The sequence below is a fragment of the Capsella rubella genome, unplaced genomic scaffold, assembly GCF_000375325.1.
Source record: "Capsella rubella cultivar Monte Gargano unplaced genomic scaffold, Caprub1_0 scaffold_4, whole genome shotgun sequence".
NCBI lineage: Eukaryota > Viridiplantae > Streptophyta > Magnoliopsida > Brassicales > Brassicaceae > Capsella > Capsella rubella.
Window position 1 is genome coordinate 2,322,850 of NW_006238920.1, and position 22,418 is coordinate 2,345,267.

A 22,418-nucleotide genomic window follows, 5' to 3' on the forward strand; every position below is an offset into this window, starting at 1 on the left:
ATTAGAGAATTATTTGATTTTATGAATTTTTTTGAGAAATACCCCTTTTGGTGTATCCATTTTTAAAAATACCCCCTTTATCTATATATTTTCAAAAATAAAGTTTTCTTATCTATTCAAATGGCAAAAATTTAATTATGCAAATATTACAAAATAAAAGGTTATAATCCAAAGGTACTTCAAAAATGTTAATATAGATAGACAAACCAAAATATAACAAAAAAGATTTCAAAAATGTGGTATTTATATATAGAGGAATCTCTCTAAAAAGATAAGTTAAATTCATCAAATTTTAGTTTCATTTAAATTATAGATAAGTTTGAAAAGTAGAACCGCATGTTTGGGTAAATATGTTAGGATTTGTAGTTGTGTACTAACTTTGAGTCTTAATATGTTAATTTTATGTGTTCTTTATCAAGAATTTGGTCTTTATCGACGTTGGCTCGGACCAAAATTAAAACATTTGGACAAAGTTGCAGCCAACAAAGAAATTTGTCGATCCAAACATCAGATAAGTCAAAACATTTTTGGAAGCCAGTCTACCGACAGCCATTCCAAGCTGTTGAACCCTTAAAAATGTATGCCACTCAAAAAGATTCAGAACTTCACACATGTATATATAAGATCTAGGGAGACGAATATTTTGACTTGACATCTTCATCAGAGAATAATTCTGAACCCTAGATTTTTATACTTGTATTTAATTATGTAATTCTTTTCATTAATCTTTATGTTATGTCTTAGTAGTTTTATAATTAAGTTTGTGTTTCTAGACTCTATTGCTTAATCTAGTGAATGTAGATTCAGATCTTATAGGTTAAACCCTATTTACTAAAAGTGTTATTATACATATTGCTAGGAATGAATACATACAAGCATGTACGTATCAAAATGAGAGTTACTGATAGAGCATTTTGTGTAGCTATTTGAAAAAAAAATTGTTTTGATCATGTCATGGTTTGGCTTTATATATTAATTTTTGGGTTAATCGGATATTATTGATAGTTGCGGGTTGGATAATAATTAAACAATCTGAATCATACCTAAATCAAATCCAAACTAAAATTCTGAAATACATGAATAATGCTTAACAGTAAACGTTACGTTCCGCAGTTACAAATTTACGATCAAAAACGTTGCATATGCCGCTTTTGACTGTCGTATGCGGCGACTAAACAAACATGCCCATTATACTACCACGTTATACATAAGAAATTCAATTTATGTATCTTTTTCTAAAAAGATGTTTTAAGTACTCAGATTTAATGCCACTGACAACAAATCTTGTGTACGTCTTTGTAACATCCGAGTCGCCCCTTCTTATCATATATTACGTCAAAAGCCTCATTCTTTATTTTTTTGCTACTTTTATTTTATTTTTCAACACACTAAAGTCCAAGAACCAACCACTAAAAGTCCACACTCGATTGCTAATATAGATCACACAAAGCCATCATAGCATGTGAACCCATAACAAAGGAAGAGTAAAACTTTTCAGCTAACATTGACAAAACTTTTTGCAAATATTCCCAAATCCCCACTTTTAAGCTAATTAATCACAATGCAATCATCATCTCCACATCACTACGAGTGGATGTGGATCATAGCATATGCATGGGAAACCAAATTAACATAAACGTAAGAAATTAGTTCATTTAAGAAAAGCAATTATAGAAAATGAAAAAATGTAATTACCAAACGAATGGTTGTTTAGTAGTTTAATTTTAAGAGTGACAACTCAAAATCACAAATTTAAATGCATTTGTAAATAATGATTTACACTTGAAATATAGAACAAATTATCATTGGTTGGTCTCAGACCATTAAAAATAAAAAATAAAAATTCCATATTTATAAAAAAACCAGATAATGATTAAATTAAGCAAATAATTAATTATAAAAACTAACAAGTATTTAAATAGTAAAATAGTTTTACAAACAAGAAAGTTGAATACATAAAATTTGAATTTTATTATAAAGTATTTAAAAACTTTCAAAAAGATTCAGCCACTTGTTTGATGGTACATTAGGATTTGTACTAACATATTTGACTCTAATATTCAAATATGTATTCGGTGTGGTCATGTAAGTGTTTTAGTCTTTATCGAGTTTTTGGAACAAATCAGCAGAATCAAACAAATAAAAACAAGAATGTTGAACAAATCGAGTACATCATTTTGACCGTCATTTTTAGTTGTCGTCCACCGATAGTTTTCTTACATAAAAGAGCAAATATTTCTTTTCGTTTTGACCAGCCTACATTTATATATTCCTCAGCCATTTACTTTATTTTAGACTTTTAGTTTTAAATCTTTAAGATTTAGAGAGAAAAATATTTGACTTTACATCTCCAGAGAACATATGTTTTGCTTTCTTGAATAAACTTTAGAAAATACTTCTGTTTAATCATAATAGATCCTTATACCATTCTTGCAATATCTTCATAGTTAAGTTTTCTTTGTGTTTTAATAAGATTTGTATATTTGTTTGTATTAATTAAGTCTGCCATATATTTAAAGTGTCTTAATCTAGTTTGATCATAAATCTATATTCATACCTTAGATGATTCGATTCGCTGTAAATATTGTTAGACCATGTCCATCGGTGAAAAAGATGGATGCATCAACTAATAAAAAAAACTGAAAAAGCTGAAGAAAGAAAGTAAGAGAGTGTGTTTTAGACCATTTCCGTTAGAGCACTTTTAAAAAGGTACTTATCAAATGTTTAGACCATGTCCATAGGTGAAAAAAGATGGATGTATCGACTAATAAAAAAACATATATTGAAAAAGCTGAGGAAAGAGAGTAAGACACTCTTCAAACATCTTCTCACTTATTAGGTTGTGGTTAGCTTATTTTAAAAAACAGAAAAAATTAATTAAATAATAATATTATATTATAAGACATATATTTCAAGTAGTACACTAATACCAATTCTCTTAGAACGTTCTAGTCAAATGGTCCAGGGAGACTATTGAAATAATAAAATAATTAATAAAAATAATATATCTTATTTGATAGATTATATCCCTCGGATGTGGATCAATGCGAGAAAAGTATATTTAGATGTTGTAATTTTATTAGTGATGTACTACTAATTATTTAAAATTTAATTAAAAAGTAAAATGAAAATACAAATAATATTTTTTTTAACTTAAATACTCTATATTGACATACTTACTAATGAGGATGCCCTTATATTTGTTAGAATGAATATAAGTAATTAAATCTATGTATCAAAATGAGACTAATTATTGAAAGTGCATATTTTGTGTAGCTCTATGACAAAAGAACTCGCAAGACTAACCGAGTAATCTGATTATATATCATCGATTATTAATGTTTACTTCGTGAATCAAAAATATATATTAAATAGAACCTAAGCCTAAGGTTGTTTATCCACATTGATTATTGTGGCGAGAGTATTAATAGTTTAATATCTATGATTTGAGTTTTTTTTATGCTTTTGTGATTTCAAACTATTATTTCTATTCCCTAACTTGACTAGTTCATCTAATTAACGTGACTTGATTCCAGCCTACTTGACATGTAACTAGATAGTTCATGGAGTTCCCATCCCATTTAATTTATACTAATATGAATGTTGTGCAATTCTAAATACATTTGTAATTAAAACGTGACTCTTAAGTCTTAACCATAGTTTTCAAAACCCTATTCCAACCACCTTTTTCATAACCTTCGTCCGATTGATAACCAACAAATCATTGAACTTCCTACCAACCTCAAACCAAAATTTCAAATTTTATCAGAACCAAAATTTTTGTTTTGAGTAGTACTAATCAAAACCAAAATTTTATCAAAATACAAGAAATATACGATCATACGAACCATTTTTGTTTGTTGTGTTAGAAGAGTAAAACAAAACGACTTAATCAGCATTACATATACGTGCGTTCATTAATCCAGCATGAACCCAACACGTACATTCAAGTGGCGCAACATGCATGCATCAAAAAATAATTTACAATGAAATTTGAACTCGGACACACTAATGATTGAAGTTTATATGTTGAGTCCTAAGACAAATGATGTAATAATTAAGACCATAAAATCCAAAGCTATTTTAACTCATTCAGGTTTCTTTGTTTTGTTAGAAACGCATGCTTGACGGCATTGTAAGCAATGTTCAACTTTTTATGTTTTCACGTTAACATGATTAGTTTAAAATTCAGATTCATTAAAAGATAATGATCTTTAGTCTTGGTCAATGAAAATTATCAGCTTTTAGCTTATCTTTTTTAATATTCATACGTAAAGGTTGGATATTATTGTACATAACTACGAATGGATCATATAGCATATGGGGAATTGAAACAAAATCAAAGGAACCTTTTTTTTTTTCTTAATATATTTTGGATAAAGAAGAGAAAAGTAGACTTCTTTGATTTATTGGCAAATGACTCATTAAGTATTACAGATAAGTTTATTAATCCAACTCATGTGAAAGTGTCTATTTGCTTTCAAATGTTGTCAAAATCTTGACTTTTAAAAGTCAAAATTACACGAAGATAGAGCCTGCCATCACAGTGACTGCTTTACCAATGAGTAAAACTCTCTGCCTCTCCTTGTCATAATGAACCTTCACTGTTCCACTCCTTGTAGACGCCTGAAAACAAAAATATATATAGGTTTTGTAAATTGTTTGTTTCCTTCTTAACTAGCTTTAAAACATTAAAGAGTAATTACCGAGTAAGCTAGGAAATCACACTTGTTCATCTTGAGGCTCCAGTAATGTGCTAAGGCACAATGTGCACTTCCACACACAGGGTCCTAAAGGAACAAAGATGCAAAATTTTATAAAGACTTTGGTGTTTTGTTTGCACATGCATGTAAGTAAGATGAAGTGTTCATGGCTTCTTCCAAATGTGGGATAGATTTTAAACCTCATCAACTCCTAGTTTGGGAGAAAAGAACCGGCTGCAAAAATCATAGACCGATCCTTCAGGGGCAGCAGCTGTAACAATTATCAATTTTCCAGGGCATTTCAACATTTCATCCATTCTTGGTTGCACTTGAGCGACAGCTTCCCATGATGGAAGCACAACCTGAATAAGAATATTTATTAGCAAGATTCAAAGTTTAGGAAAGATCATGAAAGCAACAAGACCATTTTTCCCAAAATACATTAGCAAATTTTCTTGAAATTGTATATGCATACAATGATTTTATCGGTTGAACTCGCTTTATCAGATGTGGTTCCTTGGACATCAACAATGGTAGCTCCATTTAAGGCTTTGGAAAACATGGAGAAGATGATGTCCTTGTAGTTGTAATTGTACTCACATGTTGGAACCACAGGGAAATCCAATTCAATCCAGAAAGATCCTCCTTTCACTTTACTTTTGTTTTGCTTCAAAGTATCTGGAACCCGCTTGGCTGTAAGAATCCCTGATTGTGTTACAAATTCAACCTTGTCTGAATCAACCAAGCCGTTTGCCAAGAGAGTATGAGCTGATGCCATAGTTCCATGACCACAAAGATCCACCTACAAATCAATGGACTAAAGTATCACAAAGTGGTCGATGATTTTGGAATAATCAAATACAAATGGATAGGAGTGTGACAAATGAGCGTGAGAACATATTTTGGTATAAAATATGATATTATTTTCTTAACCCTAGAAGATTCACGAACTCGAGTTTCTCAAACAATGAACACATGAAGTCAACAACCTCAAAAGAAACAAAGTCAAACCTCGAGTGTAGGGGTAAACCAACGGAGAATGAAGCGAGCATCAAAGCCACTGATCGGAGTCACGAAACAAGTTTCAGACATGTTGAATTCGGCAGCAAGAGATTGAAACCATGCATCGTCTCTTTCATGCTCCTCTTCAAGAATGCACACTGCTGCTTGGTTCCCCTTAAACGCTGACTCACTAAACGCATCAACCTGTTTTAGCAACATGATATTACTTGATAAGCTAAAAAGATTAAGGAAGTTTACGTAGATTTAACGAAACAAAGAGTTACCACAAAGTACTTCACAGGTTTCTTCATGATCATGGTTACTAATGTATAATATTTTAGGAGACTGAGAGATTTTTTTTTGTTATTGTATTATTGTTTTCTTTTGGTAGAACGTAGAAGGAAGAGAGCTGGGTTTAAATAGAGAGTGCATGCATGTAAATGTGATCGACATGTTGTTGATAATGTCCAAACGGTGTCGTTCCCACTGTTTTTGTGCTTAGGCTGACCTTTCAACTAGTAAAAATCCATATATCTCTGATTAAAAAAAAAAAAAAAAGTAGCCAATATCAAGAATCAATGGTCACGTTTTTTTCACATCTCAAAAACTCAAAATATATTGAGAGTTGCCACATTTGAATATTCAGCAGAACTACAAATGGATCATAACAGGGAAGCCAAATCAAAAAGAAAAGTTGAAGTTTGATTCGTAAACCTCGTTTAAACTAAGACTAGGTTCGGATTCCTGGTGTGAACAGTACGAAAACATAATCTTGAAAACAAAAACAAAAAAAAAACAAAAAGAAAAGTATCAATGTTCTTTTGACAGCTATTATATTTCAACTAAATTTTGTATCCAGGTGTTGCGCGAGATTTTAATTTAACACCTTTTCTATCCATGTAACTTTTTGAGTATAATATAAAATCGTTCAAATTTTAGAAGATAAATTTATGTTACTAAACACTAAATTTATTTTACCCAAACGATATACAACATATATATTATATATTGTTGACAATAGTGTTTTTTTTGAAAAATAAATAATTTGATATATCACATAGTAACAAATATCACTTGAGAAATTACAGTAAAAATAAACTGCATCGCAAATAGTCTATGATCATTTATCACTAAGAGAGTTTTTTTTCTTATTCATATTCCATATAGACATTTCTTTAAAAGTTTTCACGTTAATTAATTATCGACACTTGTTAACTTAATTGTAGATATAATTTATTATTAAATGTTGGTATGAATATAACATCGTTCTATATAAACTGTGAATATATATAAGCCTCATGAACATTATTTAGTGTAAAGATACGTATATAATATCTTGTTGTTAAATAACTTTAGCGAACTTTGCTTTATTAGTCTAAGAAAGTGTAGTGTAATATTAGAGAATTCCCGACCAAGTCATGAATGTATCTATCTTATCTCACATTTCACAGCTACATAACCAAACGATTAAGTCCGACTTTGAATCTAATAATGTGTCATGTTTTTTTTCCGAAGAACTCACTTGATTCACACAATACATGTGATCTCAAATATTTTACTTTAGTGATATACATTATCTTTCCAAGTTTGGTAATTTATTTTCAGTCGCTTTTAACTATCAATTTTTTTCGTCATCTTCTACGATGCACTCGTTGCCTCTCGACATCTAGTTTATTTCATCTTCTATTGCTTTTATTTTTGATTATATTATAAAGTTGTAGTTTGACTTGGGAATAATAAAAAAATCTACACAATTGCATAGAACCGTTTTTAACGGTGTACATATTGCTCTCTATATATATTTTGCTGTAAAACTCATGACTAATGTGATCATTAATTACTTATTACTTTAGAAGATGAATTATAATTTTTTTAAATTTCAGTTTTTTTTTTTAATTTCATACCATAAAGTGTTACCTTCAAATATCTTTGTCTTAAATTATAAATTTAATTTGACTTTAGTAATATTTTATTTTTCTCTTTACATTTTATTTTTCCTGTTTAAAAATATAGAAATACAACCACAAAAATTTAGTATTATACTACCATGAATTTAAAATTTTACTTCTATTCTAAAATTCATCCACATATTGGAAAGCTGCAACAAACTCCTCCTTCATGTTTCTCCACCACACATTTTTCAGTCTTGTTCTCTTATTAAACCATCATCTTTGAGAAAACTCTTTAAACCAGTGTAATTTTTCAAAAATCATACTCTATATGCGTATACAAATGCATGACCGATAGTTGCAATAGCACCCTCACTTTATCATGAATGTATAAGGAGCACCTATCATCTTGTTGTAGTTGATAGTCCAACATAATCAACGAAAAAAATTAAAAAGAAGAGAGAGAAAATAAAACTTCTTTGTACTTTACAAAAAATTAATAAGCTTTTTATAATTTGATTTTGAGAGAAAATAGAGAATGGACAAAAAAAACAAAAAAAATGAAATGAAAGAAAATAGAAAAAAGTGAAGAAAAAGTAAATGGGGAAAGAGAAAAGTAGGTTATAAATGAAGGTAAAATAGTATATACGAAAACAGTACATAAGTAGTAAAAACTATTAAAAATCAAGATTTCGCGCTCTATTTTTGTGTTGTAAAATAATTTTACCATGCTAGTTACCTTAATCTTCCCCGAGCATATAAAAATTCATGCAAAAATTGTAAAATCTAAGTTTTTTTTGTTTGTAGACTCTTTCAAAGTTTTTCCAAGTCATCAAGCTTGATAAGGTTGTGAGCTTTATTATTATCTAATATTTTGAAGGAAGAATTGGAAAAAGAGGATATGAGAGTGAACAACTATTCATTTTTGTTAAGTCCAATTGGTTTCATGATTAGTTTATGTATTTTTTTTTTAATAAAAAGATTATTTTATTATATAATAGTCGACTTAACATACATAATGCTAATATTTACTTGATAGACAATTAATCTTGACCTTGTCGTATGCCAAGCTGGAACAAACTCCTCCCTCACGTTTCTCCACCACACATTTGCAGTCTTGTTCTCTTATCAAACTATCATCTTTGAGAAAACTCTTTAGACCAGTGTAGTTTTTCAAAAAAGCATTGAGAAATTCTTCCTCTATATGCGTATATAGATATGTTTGGCCGATAGTTGCAATAGCACTCTCACCTTACCATGAATGTATGAGTGAGCACCTATCATCCTGTTGTAACTGATAGTCCAACGGAACCAATGTCAATAATATTGCGGTGGAGATTGAGAATGATGATGATGTTGAGGATGACGATAAGGATGATCACAACCTGCACTTTACTATCTCATTTTTCTCCATGATCAATCTTTCTTAGTTTTCTTTTTTTTTTGAGAATTTAGCACTCTAGCACCCTTTTTTTTTGTTTATCATTACACCCTTTCATCTACCATTTTACTATTTATCCTTATCTATCTCTTCTCGTTCTAACTTTTAGATATATTTTTTTCCTTTAGCAGTTATTAAATATTGAAAATGTATAACTAAAATTACATAGAGAGATAATAGAAGTTTTTTCTACTTTACAAACTCATTCTCATATTTATTTTTTCTCCTTTTTTTTTTACAAAATTTAATATCTCAACATATTTCTCTTTACAAGAAAATTTTTTGGATCCGCTCATGCCATGTGTCATCACCTATTTGGAGTGTATAGTTCACACACACGTTAGGCGATTGAAGCTTTTCTAGTTTTTTTTTCTTTTTAAGATAATGACACTTGTTATATTCTAATTGGCCGTTGAGATTTTTGAGTATTTCATCTCGTCCTATCTATTCACAATTAATTATTATATAACAAACAATTTTTCTATATAAAAAATGAAAATTCATAACTTTTTAAACTCTATAAATAGAGACTTGGTTCATTTTATTTGGACACATTTCTACCATAGTTTTCATATTATTCTCTTATAAACTCTTGTTTCCATATTTAATTTTCTTGTTTTGTGAAATGGATTCTACCAATAATCTTACACAAAATTCTACTAATTTTCCATTTTCGTTTCCAAATTCCAACAATATTTTTCTTTGGATGAAATGTGTAACTGATTAATCGAATAGAAAGATTATGTAAAAACAAGTTTTTGAGCTAATTTACAACAATAAAGTAAGACATAAGAACAGTGCCCTTCAAACTTGACTCCGAACAAGCGGAGAAACACTGAACCATCGTTGGAACAAATTCTGGAAACGAGGTTTTGCAGCATAGTCGAGGGAAGTTATATGGTTCCTAATAAGCTTGTCGATTCTCTGGATTAGTTGAGAAGTCGACATATAACCATCGGCATGAATTCCTTGTGTAATCCACACTATAGTACTCCATGTTGTTGGTTGGTGGTGAGTCCTCATCAACTGCTCCCACGTGAGCCTTGTGGAGAAGATCTCTCTAAAATTGTCCTCAGTATGGCGTCACATAAACTTATTGGGGCTGTGTGAAATGTTGGTAGTTGGCTGAGCACGCAAATGGTCTATGATCGGAACCACATGTGGGATCCGAGTCCATCTTAATCTCCATCCGATGTTTCCTAAAGCATCCTTAACCATGGTGTGCATAGGAATTCCAGGCAGCCTTAGTCCTGTTGAACCCGCCAGATCAATGAGCCGCCCCATAGGTAACCATTGGTCAAGCCAAAATGACTTAGTCGCTCCATCATGCACCTCAACCCGTATAAACTGCTTGATTTCCTCACATATCTTAAGTAACTTCCGCCAGATCCATAAACCTCGTGTGGTGGATCGATAAAGTAACCGAACTCAAAAGAAAATTCATTGTTTATGGTCCAAGACCATACATTATGTGGGGCAGACCAGAATAATTCCAACAATAATTCTATGCTATATTCTACTAATTATCCTTTTTACTATCAAAACTATGCTATATTCTACTAATAATATATTCTACTAATTATCCTTTTTACTATCAAAACTTTTGCCAACTTATTATAAATTTAGGGTTCCAACTAGACTTTTACATCTTTTTTTCTCTCTTTTTGGTTTTTTACAATGTGCTTTTACCAAAAAAAAATAGAATTTACTTTGTCGTATATTACAGGTCCATTTTTTATATAAATCATTTAAATTTAAATGAGTTAGCATAATCATTTAAACTTAAAACTATTTGTAAGAGCCCCTAGTGGAACTCTCTTATCACTCATGTTGACCAAACGTCTCCTTAAAAGGACCACATACCAATATGGCCTTAGAGCATCTCTATTGGGGTGAGATCCCTTATAAGTATCTCATCTATATAATTGTAAATTTAGAGTACAATTAAAATTTAATTTAAAAAAATCAAGTTAACAATTAAATGATATGTGTAAAGTGGGTATCTCATGGATATTTGATAAGTCTCTCAAGTATCTCAAAAGAGAAGCTTTGACGTGGAGTTCTCTTGATTTTAATCTACTCTAAATTTAAAAACTATATTAAACTATACTTACATTTGAAAACTCCTCAATGCAACTTCTTTTAGACCATGTCAAAGGGAGATCCTTAACCCAAAATTAGAGTTTATGCTGATTTAAAATAAATACAAATGTAAATAAATGGTAAAGAGCAGTCCTTCCAGAAGAGATTTAAGGAACGGTTGCTAAAGTGATGTGACAAAAAAAAAATTTCTCTCTCTCTCCGTTCATCTTTTTTTTCTCTTTCTTTCTTTCTCTCTCTCCATTTTATTTAATTATAATTTAAGAAAAAATATTATTATATACTCTTTTTAAGGGTTTATGGTTGGAGATACTCTTAGAGCAACATTATAGGGAGGATGTTAGTTAGGGTATGTTAGCATTAATTTAGTATTAAATATGAAAAAGTAGAGTTTAAGAGTTTTAATTTTGTTTTTAGTTTTGAGTTGTGTTTATTGGTAGGATCTTAAGTAGGGTATCTTAGATTTTTATTTTTTTTAAAATTAAATAAATTTATAATTTGTAATATAAGAAAATTAACTTGTATTTTCCATGTATGACTAATTTTGTTGGGTTTTTTTTAACATCGATTCATCAAATTCATAATTAAGTTTGAAATTTTTTATGTCATAATATAATTATCAAATTACCCAATCCATAGAAACTATAGTAATGTCATAATAAATGGATTAAATGGATTAAAAAAAACTTACCCAATCCAATTGCGCCACGTGGCGTCTCTTATCCCACCAAATGTATCTTCTCCAGCATACGTATCTTAGCAATATTAATGTTTTTGATTTTTTTTTTTTTTTAAAAACCCCTAAATCCTTCTTAAAACCTGCCAATATTGTTGGTCTTAGGTGTTTTAATAGTATAGGTGCTCGAGATCTGAAAAATATAACTAAGCCAAAAATGTGTATAGATAACTATGAGAAAATATAATTGACAATAAAAAGATGGGTACGTTTAATTAGAAGGTTTTTTTTTTTAATATTCACCATTCATTTAAAATGGAAAATAATGGTCTTGTGATCAAGCATAAAAAAGTGGGAGTTTAAGGTTTTCACATGTCACATAGAAAAACTGGAACTTGTGGGTAAAATGAGATCCTTTTAACTCGGAATTTATGGTAGTACACTGCTTAAATTAGATATGTTAAATTGATGGTACATTTATGTTAGTACTTATTATATATAGCTACATTGTCTTCTCTATTCTCAAAATTAAAAATATTACAATTCATTTTCACCATCTACAATGAAGAGAAACTTTCAACCCTCGTTTGTCATTTTGGTTATCTTCATTGTTCTTATGATAGGTTTGTATTTAAATTTAGTTTTTCTAGTTTACACATCGTTGTTGTAGAAAATATAGGTCATAAAAATTAACTAAAAACAAAAATGTAAATAGCAATTCTCTAAGAAACTCAATCACCAATGCTATAGGTTTTGTGTCACATCCTCTTTGTTTGATATACAATTCCATAATATCACATTTAGCATTTTATATGTCAAATTCATACCATAAGTTATAGCTATTCCTAACAATCTTATCCTCAATATATTTTAGAAACTTCCTGATTTTGTGAAGTAATATGTTTTTAACATAGTATAAAGAACTATTAGAACATGAATTAGTTAAAATATTTTGTAATAATTCGTATTTTTTATCCGTAAACTTCTTCTTTTTCCACACTACATACATAAATGTTTAAAATATAGTTTTCTTGTTTCCAGTATTATTTTTTTGAAGTTCTTTTACTGTAAATTAATTTAAATAGTTTCAAATTATCGCAACATAAAATATAATTTTAATTACAATCATATGATTTTTCAGAAAAATGAAAATATGATTGATGTTTTAAATCTTCTACTAATATAAACAATATTCATATAACTAATTACCTTCTTCAAAAGTTAAAATTGTATTTTTTTTTCTATTTCTATATAAGACTAAGATGCTACGTTTTACATATATGACAGGAGCTGTGGGAAGCATGAGTTTTGAAATAAAATTATGTTGGGCACCTCTAAAACTAAAAGACAACAATTGTGATTACAATGAATGTAGATCCATGTGTTTGAAAAAGAATCCCAAAGGACATGGTAGATGCATTAAATCATTCCAAGAACGAATTATTTGTTTATGTGGTTATCCTTGCCCATAAAAATTGTTTAGTTATAATCATATTTTTACAATGAGAGCTTTATGATAAAATAATTTGATGTGGGTTTGTACTTTGTAGCCTAGCTAATCATTATTATCGATCGAGATATAGTATAATGGTGATATGTGAGACGAAATTGATAAGTGGAGCATTCCTAAGCATGCTTTTAACCAGATTCTAGCGAAAATAAACGACACATAACCAACACCAATCAACCGAGATCGTAAATCATCTCTTTTCCTCGTCATAATTCCATGTTACATTATAACTTTACATGCATCATAAAAATATGTATTATCACAAATCTATATATATAAAGTATACTTTTCTATCTTCTCATTAAACCGCCTCATCATCGTAATCATTATCCACCTTCATTTTATAATTTAAGTTTAAAAATTAATTATGCCATTTTATCATTTAATTTTAAGATTTAGACATATGTAAATAAGTTTTTCAAAAAGGAATATGAAATGATTTTTTTTAATATTTTATATGATAAAATTAAAAAAGATAATTGATTAAAAATAAAGAAACTTACTAATTATCGATCATACTAACTAATATATAAATAATAGATTATAGTTTTTAAGTAAATGTTTTATAATGAAGATATATATATATATATATATAAATTAAAAATAATATAACACAAAATTTGATTATATTTACACAATGTAAACCTAAATTATAATGGGATTTAACGAGAATTTAACAAAAGTAAGAAATTTTGAGAATAACAATCTATCTAACTTATGTCTCCCAAAATTCTCCAACATAAATGAGATAGGTTGGGACGAAACATGAATTCTCATTTTAAAAACACGTATAAAAAGGTAACAATAAAAATAATATTCTTTTAATGGTTTCCAATATGAATTTAACTATTGTTTTCAAATACATCACACATGTTAAACTAATAAACAAAATAAAAAATTATCAATATTTCATAAAAATTGAAAAAAAAATATTGAAATGAACTAAATATAAATTAAATTATACAATATGTTAAATTTAAAAAACATTCCATATGAAAAAAAAATATATATATATAAAATAGAAAATCAGAAACGAATATATAATAGTATAAAAATGATCATAGCGAGATATAAATTACGTCAAATCCAAAAAATATAAACGTGAAACAAAAAAAATAAATTAGGAAAATATATAAATAGATAATATAAAAAATAAAAATACAAAAATCCGCCAAAAATCCACAAATCATTTTCAAATTTTGGGCCAACATATTAAAAAGACTCACAATATTAACATCTAGATCTATATTTGGTGGGAATTCTAATAACACATGTTTCTCTATGATTCTCCATAGTACTTTCATTTACAACCACACATTGACCATACACATTTAATTTCTCAACTACTGATGAAGTTAAAACTCAACAAGTTTTCTATACAAACACAATCTAAGATTTAAGAAATAAAGTATTCTATAGTGAAAAAAATAAGTAGGAAATAAAATACAAACAAATTACTCATAAACAACATAATAAAACTTATGCGTGTAACGCGGGCAACCGACTAGTATTTAATAAAGAGACCCTCCCATCTACTTGGCTATATAACAATGAATCAACACAAAACATCCACACCAGGGCAATCAAGAAAACGCTCCACAGCTAGTAGATGTTGGTATTGATCGGCACTTATCCCTAGTGTCAGTTCAGACCAACTTCTCGACAACACTTATCCGTATTATACTTAATTTAGAATTATGAATCTATGATTTAACACGCGGTACACCGTGGACAAAGTTTTTTGTTTTTACATATAATAATTTAGTTCTGGATAGTTTTAAATTTAATATCAAAGTTATATGACTTAAACTTTTATTTGTTCTAAAAATTTATTATGTGTTACATCTTTGATTTAGTATTGCAATTACATATGTAGAATTGTGAAACAAAAATTTTGTAAAAAATATTTAACTCATTATACATGGGACTAAAACCAATTCGAAGTCAGGATGAATGTCAATTATGACTCATTCAGCCAAGTTTTGTTTTAATTTTAGTGATATTTAACAATAACATTATGTGAAATTTACGGGATCGGTATTTTTTCCCATAGGTATTGTCCAATCGGGCATTTATCTCCATGCTTCTATATTAAAGGCATTTCTCAGTGTTGTGGAATGATAGATTTAACCCTGTTAACTCTCTCTCACTTACTATGATAAACAGCTTCAAAGAACACATATATTTTCTCTGGAATCTATAATTTATGGAATATTAGGATTAAGACATTATTTTAGTATGTGAACAGATTCATCCGTGTTGGAGATGCGGATCTTTGATAATTATGCTGATTATTTTAGAATTTGGTAAACGAAGATGAAAACTTAAAAAAATAAATCTTCTCAAAACTTTGAAAAAAAAAAAAAAGCAGAATTTGTTATCTTTTCCCCTTGGGTTCACCTGTTATAAGGTTTCTTAGGGTTTAATTTTGATCAGTGGAGTTAAAGATATTATTCAGAGAACATATATCCGATTTTAGTTTTGAAGATCGATTTGCAATGGTGGAATGATGTGTTTCTTAATGCTTTTGGTTTGAGATTAAAGGAATTTGGGTGATGGAGCTTTTTTCGTTTTTAGCTTTTAATGGTGATGCCTCTTAAGTTCAGATTTGAGATCCGGTGATTAGAGATCTTCGAAATCGGAACAAGTTGCCGGTGGTGAAAAATGATCTTCTCACCTCTTCACATATTAGCAGGGTTAGAAAAGACAAATCACACTGGGAAAATTACTCAAATCCATAAGCATGGACAGAAATTCCTTATTTCTAGGGCCTTATCTCGCTTGCGTCCTGGACCTTCTCTTATGAGCTCTTGGTTCTCTGTTTTTCAGCCTTGTTAATGTTGATGGCTGTCTCAACTTGTAACTTTTTGTGTATTGCAGGTCGTGTTTGGTTGTTGGGCCTTCTCGATGGGCCTTTGTTGTTCTCTTTGCTCTTTCTTCTCTTATTTAGGCTTGTGTGCCATCTTTGGGTTGTTGGAAACCTTGTATGCTGGGCCTGCGCCTGTTTTGGCTGTCGTAAGCCTTGTAATTTAGGGGGCCTATGCGCTGTTCTGGGCCGGTGCCATGTTATTTTTGGGCATGATGGCTTTGGGCCGGTTCAATGTAAGGTGTATGTCCCCTTGAAAAATATAAAAGTTAAAAAAAAAATCCTTATTTCAAAGATTTTTGGAAAAAGTCCCAATTTGACAATAACCCCTAACATTATTGGTTTTCTAGTCATACGAATGATTCAAGAACTATTATTTTTTATAGAAAAATTAGTATTATAATTTTTTAATAAATTTTTTGTTTTAGTTTTTCCAAAAATATATTTTTAATTATTCAAAGTTTTGAGAAAAAATGATTCTTAAGAAAATTAAAAGTATGTTTTTTTTAACGAATTTCTTAACAAAATCCAAAATCTAGTTCCAATGGATTTTTGAGAATCTTTTTTCACAATATCTTTTCCAATATATATTTTATTTATATTTTTGCAAAATCTAAAAACCAACGTCAAAAACTAAAATCTGTAATCTAAAGCAAGAACCTTTCTCTTTCTTCTCTCCTAAAATATTTTTCAAGAGAGAGAGGAGTTCTTATCTTTGATCGTCCTCGACATGTCTTGTCGATTTTTGTGTCTGAATGATGTCTAATATCACAGTAAACATGGCTTTTCCGTTGCTGTGTTCTTGGCGTAAACATGGCTTTTTCGTTGCCGTGTTATCTTATTGTCGCCTTTGTTAGATGTTAGTTTACTTTCAGTAAAGAGGAATTGTCAGCCTTGGTTCGTCTCTGTCTCTTAACAGAGTTTCACGAGAGTTGACAAACCTATCTTGTATGTTTATACAAGTATTTTTGTTTTTGTTAGATCTGAAGCTAAGTTTTATCATATTACATAATGGTGAATCATAAAGCAATGCATCTATATGGGCTTTCCTGGGCGGTAATCTGTTTGTAACAGCTTTGCTATGAATTAAATAATAACTTTAGGAGAAAAAAAAAAAAATCTAAAGCAAGATAACCACATCGGTTTACTAAACAGAAACAAACCACGCATAACCAATCTAAATCTTGGTTCGGGGTTCTCATCGTCTTCTTCATCAACATCTCAAAGCAATAAACTTTAGGGTTTTAGATTCTTTAGGGTTCTACTCCTCTCTCTATCTCCCAGCTCTGCTCATACTCTGTTTCGCTTCATTGGTGTTTTTATTCGTTACGACGTAATAAGAAAGATGAGTACTGAAGTTTCTACCTCGCCGACAAGCCTCATCGGTCAGACCGTCGTGCGTATTTCTCTACAAAAATCTCTGCTTCTTTGGTTATCTTTTTAGATTGGGATTTGAATTGAAGAAAAGTTTAAGTTTTTTGAGATGGGTTTCAGGTTCCAGGTGATGTTGTTCTTGATTTGTCAAACATGACTAACCAAACAATCAAACTCGGCAGTGGTCTCCGTCAGGTTTTTGTCTTTCTTCGAAATCTTCAAACTTTTTTCAAAATTGTTTTTTTTTTCCTCAGTTCTGTATTCAATTTATGCTTAGTTCATTGTTGAATTTTGGAATTAACATTGTTTGCTTAGTTTGAGCTTTCAACTTTGCAAGGCTATAAGCTTGACATATGATTTTGTGGTGTTGTTTTGTTTTAGGATAATGATGCGATATCTGCTATGAGAGCTGGGAAGTTTAGGTTCTCTAAGCCAAATAAGTATTGGGTGGAGAGTTCTCATAAAAGGGTGAGAACTACATAGCTAAAACCATACTCTACCTTGTTGATTTTGTGGAGCTTCTTCTTGATAGCTATTGGTTGTACTAGTTATTGATATTTAGATTGTTGTCAACTAACTATTCATTGTGTCTTGAGAAGTGGAAGGTGTCACTATAGTTTGGAAAGTTTGTATGTAATGAGTTTTTGACTTTGCTATTGTGGGTTTTTTGCAGTATATACCTCGCCCTGAGGATACAGTTCTTGGCATTGTGGTTGATTCTAAATCAGATGTAAGTACTCTGTATACGGTTTATTATTATGGACACATCATGTTTAGAGAATGTTGATCTCTGTTTCGCTCTATTACTATTTCAAAGACTTCAATCATTGTTTCTTTGAAGAGCATAGTTTTCTCAGCGCCAAGATTAGCTTGTAAAATTTTTTTGTTAGTTAAGCCTGGATGGGAGACTTGAGAGCAGTGACAATATAGTTTATAGTCTTCGATCAGAAGTAAACGAGTAGGCTGAAATAGCATTTATCTAGGGTTGCCCCTAGTTTTATCAACCAAAGTTTTGTTGATTCTCTTTGACTCTTGTTTTGTTGCAGAATTTTTGGGTAGATATTAAAGGACCCCAATTGGCTCTGCTCCCCGTGCTAGCATTTGAAGGAGGAACAAGGAGGAATATACCCAAGTTTGAGGCAAGTACCTTCTGAATATGTTTGTTCAATCTGAAACATCAATAGAATAGTCTCTAGCTGGTAACTACACTCGGTTGCTTAAGATGCTAGAATGGCCTTTATAGTATCTTGGAAAATTCCCTGGAAACATGTTTGATTGTGCGTGATATTGAAATGATTCGGTACTTTATTGGCATAATAGGCAGTTTAACTTTGTTTGGCGTGTTTCTTTCGGGAGCTTTAACAACTTGTTGAAACAGGTAGGTACACTTCTATATGTTCGGGTTGTGAAGACAAACACAGGAATGAACCCAGAGGTGTCCTGTACTGATGGTAAGTCCATGCATTATGTTTTCTTACAAACCTTTAAAAGTCAAACCTTTCTTGTTTCGCCGCATTAATGTTTAGACTAAGCAATTGCTTGTTGGAAAATGTAATAGCAAGTGGAAAGGCTGCAGGATTTGGTCCCTTGAAAGATGGTTTCATGTTTGAAACTTCGACTGGTCTATCAAGAATGTGAGTTTCGTCTTAGTCTTCTTCCCTTATATAGCTATCTCCATATGCAGCTTCCTCGTCTTGAATCTCTTGTTGTCCTTATTAGGTTATTAAGCTCACCAACTTGCCCAGTCCTCGAAGCTCTTGGAAAGAAACTCTCGTTCGAGACTGCATTTGGCTTAAATGGGAGAGTCTGGGTAAGAAACACAGTGATTGCTTCCTAAGATTCAAAACAATGTAACTGGAAATCACATGGTTTAATACCTTTGGTCTGTTTTCAGGTGCATGCGGCTTCTCCTCGTGTAGTGATTATCGTTGCCAATGCGTTGATGAATTCTGAAACTTTAAGCGGGACACAGCAAAGAATCATGGTAGAGAAATTGCTGGAGAAAATTTCAGAGTGAAAATATGCTTTGATTCACATCTCTGTGTTTGTAGTATTTTGATCCCTTTGTATTGAAGTCGCTTACAAGTTATACAACTCTTCCCCATGCCTTTCTCCTAGTTCTAAAATTCTCTCATATTAAACTCTTTACTTCCTAAAGGACCTAAAGGACCTAAAGGACCTAAACGGCTAAACCTACATACCGGTTAACTAAACCGGCTCCTTTTGCTGCCAAGTGCCAAACCATGGATACAAACCTAAAACCCGGTTAGTTACCATATGTATATCAAAGGAAACATTAGTGATTCGTCTAAGCATAGGTTATCGTCAAAAGTAATCATAAATGGCATATTAATGGGAATTAATTTTTCAATATAGGAAAATCAATCGATAATACGAAAACCAGAAACTGTTACACATTGTGGGGATTTAATAACAAGCAGTTAATTAGATAATTTATTTAGTAACTTCTCTAGCACGGTTTAGTACTAAGCTTCCTCTATCTATATACACAAAGTCTATATATGTTCACGAGGAAACGACTTGAAAACTTAAATCAGACATGAGGAGACACGATCTACAAGAATCAAGTTCCAAAAGACGGCGAATAGATTCAATTATAACCGGAGATTTCACAAACCCTAAAGGCGAGAGCTCTTCTTCTGCGGCGGCTGCAAAGTTTTTAGACAATGTGTGCTACAGATTGTACATCAAGGGTTTGGTAAGTAATGTGTCGACAGTGGTGGACGGTAATGAAAAGACCGTGAAGGTTGCTGGATATGGAGTTGCGATTTGCGATGATATGGATACTTTGTTGTATGAGATTAAAGAATCATTCGGTGACGTTCAGATTAGTCGTAGAGGTGTAGAGCTTATGGGACTGATCCGTGGTTTAAGTGAATCTTATGATTTTGGGATTAGAAACGTCGTGACTTATTTTGATGACTATTGGATTAACGATTCAGTAAGTGTTTCTCTTTGGTTTATTTATGATGTGTATATGCTATAGTTATAGTTGTGATTTTGCATGTCACAATGTTATCTATATGGTAACCATATCGATTGTGTTATTATATGTAATGATATATAACGTAAGCTTTTGCAAAAGTCTTGATTATTGTAGAATCTCATAAGAGATAATGGCTATGATAATTATATAGTTAATGTCTTAATTAGTTTAAGGAGAATGAATCTGATTGACGTTGTAGGTAGTTGGTAGAGGGAAGACTAAGAAGAAGTATGAACATCTCGTGGAAGAAGCTCAAAGCATTCTAGAAAAAATGTATTGTAATGACGCGGTTTTGGTTGCTCGGAACGATGTTAAGTTTGCTTTTAGACTTGCAAGAGAGGCCATAGCTTCTCAAGGCAGCAGCAGTGTTGATGTGAAGGCAGAACAAGAAGGAGTTTGTGGTATTTGTCTTGAAGAAACCAATGAGGAGCGCATGTTCTCTACCGACATATGCCCTCACCGTCATTGTTTTTCTTGTGTGAAAAAGCATGTTGAAGTGAAGCTGCTTAGCGGGATTGAGCCGACTTGCCTTGAGTATGGATGCAAGTTTGTGCTCACCCTTAAAAGCTGTAGCAAGGTTTTGACATCTAAGCTGATTGACATGTGGAAACATAAGATGTATGAGGATTCAATTCCCGCGTCCGAGAAAATCTATTGCCCATATCCAAGCTGTTCAACGCTGATGTCCAAATCCGCGCTTTCCAGTGAAGCTGACCAACCTAATGTCCGGTCATGTGTCAAATGTTGTGGACTCTTCTGCATTGATTGCAAAGTACCATCGCATACTGATTTGTCGTGTGATGATTACAAGAAACTTCACCCTGACCCTTTAGTAGATGACTTGAAGCTACAGTCTCTAGCAAACAACAATATGTGGCGTCAATGTATCAAGTGTAGGCACATGATTGAACTTTCTTCTGGCTGCAACCACATGACTTGCAGGTATATATATTTATATATTACTCCGAATACGTTACTTCATTCGAATTATTATATATCATAATGTTTTCTTTGTGTATGCATTATATAGATGTGGATATGAGTTTTGTTACCAATGTGGGATTGAATGGAAGAACAACCAACAGAGTTGCCCGTCAGGTTGCGCAGGTATTGGCGGCCAAGAGTTTGAGAATCCTTCTCCTGATGAGTATGACCTTGAAGGTCACAATTGGGGCTACCACTACAACAACTATGGAGGATTAACTCATTCTGGCGATGAAGGAGGCTTTAATGAAGCCTTTTACAGAGGTTACTATTCTCTTTAATCTCTGGTTGGGTCATCAACACAGAGATTAGACCTTGTTTTCAACACATTCAATCTTTTTATCTGGCATTTTTTCTTTCTCCATGATCTGTTGAGGATTTTTTAGGATACTGGTGGTGTGTATTTCTTTAACATCTTTTTTTTTTGTTTTGATCATCTATAACTAGGGGATAATCCGTGCTATATCACGTTTGAATGTACTAACGTTTTTTTCTGCGAAATTGTAGTATATATATAGTACTAAAATGTTATTAAAATGTTAAAAATGTTAAAAAAATGTTTGAAGTCAAAAAAAAAAAAGTACTAAAATGTTATGGTTTATAATTATTTTGAAAATGAATGTTTAGTTAAGACAATGTGTACTTTTTAATATTGTCAGTGGAAGGATTTCTTACCCTTTAGAGAGTGACTTCTTTTCATGTTTCTTCATGTCAAGTTATAACAATGAAATGACCATGGTTAATGCTGCACTTGGACCTTTGGTGTGGATTCAATATGAACATGTAGATGATGCTTGTAATTTGCAAAACACACATGTTATTAGGGCTCTGTCTTGATCATTATTAATAATTTGTGAGTTTTCTTT

General features: G+C 31.1%; 4 protein-coding genes across 5 annotated transcripts; 3 read left to right on the top strand and 1 right to left on the bottom strand.

Moving 5' to 3' along the window:
• Nucleotides 1-4,383: 4,383 nt before the first annotated feature.
• LOC17890207 (uncharacterized isomerase BH0283) lies at nt 4,384-6,075 on the bottom strand. 2 transcript variants are annotated; one of them, XM_006294617.2, is made up of 6 exons: nt 5,990-6,075; nt 5,715-5,909; nt 5,179-5,505; nt 4,904-5,065; nt 4,707-4,790; nt 4,384-4,626 (listed from the first exon to the last, which is right to left on the bottom strand). In XM_006294617.2, exons 1-6 carry the CDS (start codon nt 6,020-6,022, stop codon nt 4,519-4,521), a joined length of 909 nt encoding a protein of 302 aa, XP_006294679.1. In that variant the 5' UTR covers nt 6,023-6,075; the 3' UTR covers nt 4,384-4,518. The 2 variants fall into 2 exon arrangements, with proteins under 2 accessions (XP_006294679.1, XP_023640565.1); XM_023784797.1 differs by lacking the exon at nt 4,707-4,790.
• Nucleotides 6,076-12,373: 6,298 nt separating this feature from the next.
• On the top strand, nt 12,374-13,283 carry LOC17890358 (putative defensin-like protein 137). Its single transcript, XM_006296065.1, has 2 exons — nt 12,374-12,434; nt 13,099-13,283. The coding sequence occupies exons 1-2, from the start codon at nt 12,374-12,376 to the stop codon at nt 13,281-13,283; spliced, it is 246 nt and encodes an 81-aa protein (XP_006296127.1).
• A 4,022-nt stretch (nt 13,284-17,305) lies between these two features.
• Nucleotides 17,306-19,694, top strand: LOC17888296 (putative exosome complex component rrp40). Its single transcript, XM_006294833.2, has 9 exons — nt 17,306-17,583; nt 17,682-17,756; nt 17,943-18,029; nt 18,235-18,291; nt 18,608-18,700; nt 18,940-19,012; nt 19,120-19,195; nt 19,281-19,371; nt 19,456-19,694. The coding sequence occupies exons 1-9, from the start codon at nt 17,533-17,535 to the stop codon at nt 19,576-19,578; spliced, it is 726 nt and encodes a 241-aa protein (XP_006294895.1). The 5' UTR covers nt 17,306-17,532; the 3' UTR covers nt 19,579-19,694.
• Nucleotides 19,695-20,121: 427 nt separating this feature from the next.
• LOC17887722 (E3 ubiquitin-protein ligase dbl4) lies at nt 20,122-21,833 on the top strand. Its single transcript, XM_023783810.1, has 3 exons — nt 20,122-20,446; nt 20,772-21,510; nt 21,599-21,833. The coding sequence occupies exons 1-3, from the start codon at nt 20,122-20,124 to the stop codon at nt 21,831-21,833; spliced, it is 1,299 nt and encodes a 432-aa protein (XP_023639578.1).
• The last annotated feature ends 585 nt before the right edge of the window (nt 21,834-22,418 follow it).

Coding starts and splice junctions, on each gene's coding strand:
- LOC17890207 (XM_006294617.2), bottom strand. CDS start 6,022: ATGATCATGAAGAAACCTGTGAAGTACTTTGTG. Junction 5,910..5,989: donor AACCTGTGAAGTACTTTGTG/GTAACTCTTTGT, acceptor TTGCTAAAACAG/GTTGATGCGTTTAGTGAGTC. Junction 4,627..4,706: donor GTGATTTCCTAGCTTACTCG/GTAATTACTCTT, acceptor TTTTGTTTTCAG/GCGTCTACAAGGAGTGGAAC.
- LOC17890358 (XM_006296065.1), top strand. CDS start 12,374: ATGAAGAGAAACTTTCAACCCTCGTTTGTCATTTTGGTTATCTTCATT. Junction 12,435..13,098: donor CTTCATTGTTCTTATGATAG/GTTTGTATTTAA, acceptor CATATATGACAG/GAGCTGTGGGAAGCATGAGT.
- LOC17888296 (XM_006294833.2), top strand. CDS start 17,533: ATGAGTACTGAAGTTTCTACCTCGCCGACAAGCCTCATCGGTCAGACC. Junction 18,030..18,234: donor TGGAGAGTTCTCATAAAAGG/GTGAGAACTACA, acceptor GGTTTTTTGCAG/TATATACCTCGCCCTGAGGA. Junction 19,196..19,280: donor TCGACTGGTCTATCAAGAAT/GTGAGTTTCGTC, acceptor TGTCCTTATTAG/GTTATTAAGCTCACCAACTT.
- LOC17887722 (XM_023783810.1), top strand. CDS start 20,122: ATGAGGAGACACGATCTACAAGAATCAAGTTCCAAAAGACGGCGAATA. Junction 20,447..20,771: donor AGAGCTTATGGGACTGATCC/GTGGTTTAAGTG, acceptor CGTTGTAGGTAG/TTGGTAGAGGGAAGACTAAG. Junction 21,511..21,598: donor TGCAACCACATGACTTGCAG/GTATATATATTT, acceptor TGCATTATATAG/ATGTGGATATGAGTTTTGTT.